Below are 6,505 nucleotides of genomic sequence, written 5' to 3' on the forward strand. Positions count from 1 at the left end.
ATTCACGATCAAACAAGTAAGATCAAAACTGTTCTGTGTACAGGATTTGGTCGTATTGGGAGGCTGCTTTTGCATGACGATGTTTTTGTTTAAGTGACTTTATTTCTCTGGATTCTAAGGTGTGCTTGACTCTAGCAATTTGTTACTTAGCATGCAAGCAATTGCTGTAGGATAATTTCTCTACGTTGAGCAAGTTCCTTGGGTTAATTTCAGTGCATACTTTGAACTTTAACTTGATGGAATTTGTTCTTGTGCCTTATACCGTTCTGAATTTTTTTTTACAGCATTACTGTAGCATTCCTATTGACCGAAATTTGACTAAACTTCTGTTTTGCGGTTGTGGCTGGCAGGCTTACATGTTTAAGTATGATTCAACTCATGGGGTATACAAAGGGAGCTTGAATATTGTTGATGATACGACTCTTGAAATTGATGGTCACAGTATTACTGTCAATTCTAAAAGGTATGCCCCTTAACATTAACCAATGTGTAAATAAACACTGATAATTATGATTTAGAGAATAATGATGCTATGATCTCTTGGAAACCACTGCTACAGGGATTGTATTTTTTCTGTTTGCATATATAGTTTTCCATCGACAAATGTACTTAAGATTGTTGCATCTATATTTTTCCATCGACAAATGTACTTCCTGCAAACATTGTCATTGAGTCATAACTATGTGTCAAAATCAGCTCACCGTAAAAACTGAAACGAATACTCATGGACTGGCTACAGGTGGTGAATGAAGAATTTGGTATTGCTGAGGCCCTCATGACCACTGTTCATGCAACAACAGGTAGGCATGGGCCTCTTTGTTTTAAGTCCTGAATTTAAAATGATAATAAAGTTGTTATGAATTTCTTATGTTATTATCTGATGTGTATTCAGTTCTTGTACCTGTAATTTGTTTTTTGTTAAATGTATATATCTGACAAAGAAATGAAATTTCTATAAATAGCTACACAGAAGACAGTAGATGGTCCATCTATGAAGGATTGGCGTGGAGGTCGTGGTGCTGGACAAAATATCATTCCAAGCTCAACTGGTGCTGCAAAGGTATGCATATCTGACTGAAAGGGCCTCTATATATAGATTGATGGAAAATTTCATGGATATGTTTCAAGTTGCCTGAGTATTTCCTTATTGTAACGTTGATATGCTTTTGTGTAAAGTTACACATTTCATCCCCTTTTTCATAATTGCAGTTGTTATAATTGATCTTTTCTAATACATTCTACTTTTTTCATAATTGCAGTTGTTATACTTGATCTTTTCTAACACATTCTACCAACAGAATGGTTCATACTGCAAAACAGGACAAATATTCTCTTTCGGACATTTGGGCAAATAATCCCTATGTCAGAAAAGCAATTCATGCGCAATCGGTATCCACTTTAACCTTGTCCTAGCTAGTTAATTTTCTTCTCGTCTTTTTATCATGGCCAATTCAAATCATTAGTAAAAGAGTTTCAGACTTAAGCTTAGAAGGTCATAACACTGTCCAGGGTTATTATAAGATGTAGTTACATCAGATCCTCCTCTGTCAGAATCAAAGAGTCATATAAGATCCTTTAGCCAGGATCTTTCTTCAAACTCAAAAGCTAGCACTTGGGAAGAGTTGTTTTCTAATTCCCCTGTTTCGACTCTCTCTCTCATTTAGTTTTATTGCCTTTATATCTGTTGAACTAAGTGGAATTTGCTGTTTGTAAGGCTTGCAATGAATAATGATGGAGATTATAGGATATCTATGGTGACTTTTCGACATTATATTTTACAGGCAGTTGGGAAGGTCCTTCCAGAGTTGAATGGAAAGCTAACTGGAATGGCTTTCCGTGTACCAACACCCAATGTCTCAGTTGTGGATCTGACATGTCGCCTTGAGAAACCAGCATCTTACAATGATATAAAAGCAGCAATGAAGTATTGTCCTTTTACCTTGCCACGATAAAACATTATATTGTTCCAAAATAGTTTCTGCTTTGAGTGCTCTTAGTGTCATCTTTAATTAAGCTTTGATTATGGCTTATGGTTTCTGCTCTGATAACTCTTAGTGTCATATTTTTACTCTTAATCATCTTGGAGCCTTAATTATGCTTCTTCTCTGATCACTCTTAGTATCATATTTTAAAGCCTTGATTAGTATTATAATGTGTTGTATACATGGTCAGGGCCGCATCTGAAGGGTCGCTAAAAGGCATCCTTGGATACACTGATGAAGATGTCGTTTCGAATGATTTTGTAGGCGGTGCAAGGTAAGAACTTACATGAAATAGCTTAGTGGAATTTTGGTTTTGTATTTTAGATAAACGGCTGAATTTTCAAGTTTTCCTTTACAGGTCGAGTATCTTTGATGCTAAGGCTGGTATAGCCTTGAGTTCTACATTTGTGAAACACGTGTAATCTGTTAGTAGATGCCAAGGCATTTGGCATTTTCAGTGTGAGATTTGTTTTGTTAATGATATGGACTAATAAGCTTGACATTGCTTCTGCAGCAACCGAGTTGTCGTTTCGAATGATTTTGTAGGTGATGCAAGGTAAGAACTTGCATGAAATAGCTTAGTGGAATTTTGGTTTTGTATTTTAGATAAACGGCTGAATTTTCAAGTTTTCCTTTACACGTCGAGTATCTTTGATGCTAAGGCTGGTATAGCCTTGAGTTCTACATTTGTGAAACACGTGTAATCTGTTAGTAGATGCCAAGGCATTTGGCATTTTCAGTGTGAGATTTGTTTTGTTAATGATATGGACTAATAAGCTTGACATTGCTTCTGCAGCAACCGAGTGGTGGACTTGATCTCACACATGGCTTTAGTTTGCCTACTTGGGTTCTCGCTGACATTCTGTCTAGCCTCATTTGGTCGATGTGTGTTATGTTATAATCTGTTCGTTTTGATTCCTGTGGCTGAAACCATAAGGCATATGTAAACAAACCATTTGCTTGAATGACTTAGTAGTTGAACCAACATTACCTTTTCGAAAGTGTTTCGAACTCTTAACAAGTTGTTTTTGCTGCTGCTGTTTGGCTTTCTATTTCTTAGGATAGCATGTGCTAACTCATCTTCACAAACTCATGTGCCCGGGAGTCAGTAGACCTTAAATAACTTGATGCAGGGACTCGCTGCCTCGCAGCTGTCCTTGTTATTCATAAAATCATCTTGCTGGCATGAATTTGGGCATCTGGTTGCTTTACATTAGGGACAAGTTTGGGATTAGTCAAATCCAATCAATTTAATAGATATTTTACTGTTTTGTATGTCTAAAATCTTTTGGGCAACTCCTAAAAACAGTCACTAAGGCAATGATTGTCTTGGTGATTCACCAACATGCATGCCCATATATCATGATTTATTTTCCGGCGGTTTCCATAGCTCCGACTGCGGCAGGCTCCAGCGCCGCTCCCGCTCTGACAGGCTCCTCCGCTCCGACTTAATCACTTGGATGGACTTAATGCAAGTGGACGTGGTTAATGAAAATGCACGGTCCACCTACACACATTCAACGAAACCTCCGCGCGCAAGATTTCAAACTCGCAGTCCCGCTCAAAATTTCAAACTCACAGTCCCGCTTGAAATGAAATGTGAGAGGGTGGGCTGTGCCATGTAAACTTTTTAAATTGAAATGAAAAATGCCCTCCCTATAAGAGGATTAGAAGGAAGACCTGGAGTACTTCGCAGATTTCTAGCTATACCATATCCAGTTCGATCTAGATTCGAACCAACCAAAAATTATGGGTGAAGGCGAATTGAAGCAAATTTTCAGAATGTTGCGTGCTTCTGTAATGTCAGAAAGATGGACAATGCAGGCGCAGTGGTGGAATATGAAGAAAATTAATTTGACACGCCTCTATTGTTATTATTTTAGGACAACAATTTTTATGGTAATAATTTACAGGGTGTTTTCGTGTTCCATATATATTCATGGCAACTTTCTTTTGCTAACTGAGTTATTCTTTCTTAGTATTCTGTCTAGCGAGGAACTAGAATTTTTGCCCGGACCTAACAAAGTTTCACCGAGAGATTTTATCCAACTATTTCCTTGTTCAAACTCAATTGCAACTTTGAAAAGTGCGCTTCCAGTTCGAATCTAGCACTGAGAGTGCTTCTTTGGTAATAAACATATCACTATGGAGCTTAAACTTCTCTTATAGTTCCGTATTCGCACGCACCGACACCAGGTATTGAGAAAATAATAAATCTGTTTAAACATGGCACAAAGAATGATTGATTGGAATTTCAAACACTACCCAAATATAAATCTTGATTGCAATGTCAAACGCTACTGAAATATAAATCTTCATTGCAGTATATAGGGTTTCATTTCCTCAAATTTCTCTCAATATCCAGGCGGAAATCCTTCAGTAAAAGCTTAGCTTGCAAGTGAAATTATTTGCGTTATTGGCGGAAGGATTTTGAATTTAGTGTTGTAAGTTATGGTTGCACAAAAATTGGAAGATCGAGGAGAAAGCTTGCTTGATAAGTCGTAGTCTCCCATTTCATCACTGTAATTTTTTAATTAAATTAAAGTTCATAAGGTTTTTTTTATGAGACGACTGAGTGGTATGTATAATGTCAAGTTCCAAAGCAGCACATACATTTTTGGCCTTGTGATAATTTTTGAATCAAAGTAACATTCATAAGGGTTTAGGGTTTTCTCGTGAGACGACTTAATGGTCTACACAATGTATGTTTCAATTCCTTGCAATGGAATCATCAAAACTACTTTAAAAAGTCTCAAATTTAACATAGTTAAAAAAAAATTAATATCTTCATTAAAAATAGAATTTGATTCTTTGGAGAAGGGTAGAGTAATAATGGATCAAATTACAAGACCTTACCTTACCGTGAGCGTGATGGAAACCTTCGACGTCGGTTGCCATAAGATTCGACTCGAAGTATAGGTGAACAATGTTAGATGACTAAAAGAATTTTATAGGAGAATCGATATATTGAAGGTAGATGTATTATTATTCATATATATATTTAATATATTAAAATTTTATTGGAGATCGATATATCAATAGATGTAATATTATTTATATTTTCATTTAATATAGTGTATTTTTAGAATGGTAAATATCATATCATTTAGTAGATCTGGTGCTATCTAATTTGATATATGTTATAATTATATTCTAGTAATTATATCTATTAATTAGATAATTGTAAGAATTATAAAGTTTTATACTCTATTTCATTAATATAGTTATGTTGTAATGTAGATTTATTTAATGTAAATCTATATATTATGTAGATTAATTTAATGTAAATTTATATATTAAATTATAAAATTTAAGCATATTAAATTTGTACTTAATATTACATAAATTTATATTTTATTTTATTTATATTTAAAATTTTAAAAATGATAAATAAAATATAGTCACATAATAATATATTGATGAGAGTAATAAAGTTTTATAAAATTATATTAAAACAAATAAATATCTATTTATATTAAATTAATTTTTTAATTTATATATAATTTTAAAATGTATAGTGAAAATATATTATATTGGACTTTGTATTTTAGGATATTAATTATTTTAGGGGATTTCTCAATTATAAGGAAGACATTAGAACAATAAATTAAACTAGTCATTTTTTTAAACTTATATGAATTCATAAAAATATGAGTAAAATATCATATATCACATTCCTTAATGGTTGATCACGTGCATCATTTTAGTAATTAATGTTTGTATAGGACCCTATCTCATATTAATTTCACAGGAGAGTTTTGAGGATGGTTCTCAACCCTTCTCACATTGGATACCTTGTCTTGGATTTGGCTAAAAGATTTAGTAAACATTTGTGCCAAATTTGTAGGAGTAATTATTGTAGGCTGACAAGAATGGAAAGCAATTGCAATAGTGGATTGATTATGCTAGGGCTATAAATAAGGTGTTATTGTGAGCCTTGGATGTTGTTCATTTATTGATTAAGGTGGGAATTGGTGGGAATTTTTATGGTTTTGAGAATTGTAATTTAAATTTGGCACATTATCCTTTAGTCTCCCTAGTATTTCTTCTAAAATATTAGAATATTTTTTGTGATTTATGGGCATATGAAGAGGGGAGCTACTTTATTTGTATAACCTTGTTGCTATTACATTTGTGTTTAACAATGCTTATTCATTAGTTATCTTTTGTTTAAACTTTTCAAGGTAGAAGGACTAGTACTCTCGCCATTGTAATAGATAGTGTGATGCTTATGGTTTTGGTTCATTCTAATCCCAAGAATATGGTCCTTTCTCTCTATCAATTTAGTTGTATAGATTTAATGGGTATACGTATCCTTGATGTTATTCTTAGTTGGATTATTTATTTTAACAATTATTATATGATTTTTTTAGTTCCTTGTCTTAGTTCTACTCAAGATATTTGTGTCCTTTCTCTATGTGTATATGATTTTTTTAGTTCCTTGTCTTAGTTCCACTCAAGATATTTGTATCCTTTCTCTATGTTTTTTAAGCAACAAACCTTTCTATTTCAAGGAGACAAAT

General features: G+C 33.6%; 1 protein-coding gene across 1 annotated transcript; it reads left to right on the forward strand.

Moving 5' to 3' along the window:
• Positions 1–715: 715 nt before the first annotated feature.
• Positions 716–2,419, forward strand: LOC149248592 (glyceraldehyde-3-phosphate dehydrogenase GAPCP1, chloroplastic-like). The gene is made up of 5 exons (XM_089456081.1): positions 716–800; positions 963–1,060; positions 1,782–1,924; positions 2,173–2,256; positions 2,341–2,419. The coding sequence occupies exons 1-5, from the start codon at positions 725–727 to the stop codon at positions 2,402–2,404; spliced, it is 465 nt and encodes a 154-aa protein (XP_089312207.1). The 5' UTR covers positions 716–724; the 3' UTR covers positions 2,405–2,419.
• Positions 2,420–6,505: the final 4,086 nt, after the last annotated feature.

Source organism: Pinus tabuliformis, chromosome 7, assembly GCF_031772625.1.
Source record: "Pinus tabuliformis cultivar Carrire ecotype Pingquan chromosome 7, CPIR1, whole genome shotgun sequence".
Taxonomy (NCBI): Eukaryota; Viridiplantae; Streptophyta; class Pinopsida; order Pinales; family Pinaceae; genus Pinus; species Pinus tabuliformis.

Excerpts from the sequence above, each read along its gene's own strand:
- LOC149248592 (XM_089456081.1), top strand. The coding sequence starts at position 725 with ATGGACTGGCTACAGGTGGTGAATGAAGAATTTGGTATTGCTGAGGCC. Across the intron at positions 1,925-2,172 it reads GATATAAAAGCAGCAATGAA|GGCCGCATCTGAAGGGTCGC; the intron begins GTATTGTCCTTT and ends ATACATGGTCAG. Across the intron at positions 2,257-2,340 it reads GATTTTGTAGGCGGTGCAAG|GTCGAGTATCTTTGATGCTA; the intron begins GTAAGAACTTAC and ends TTTCCTTTACAG.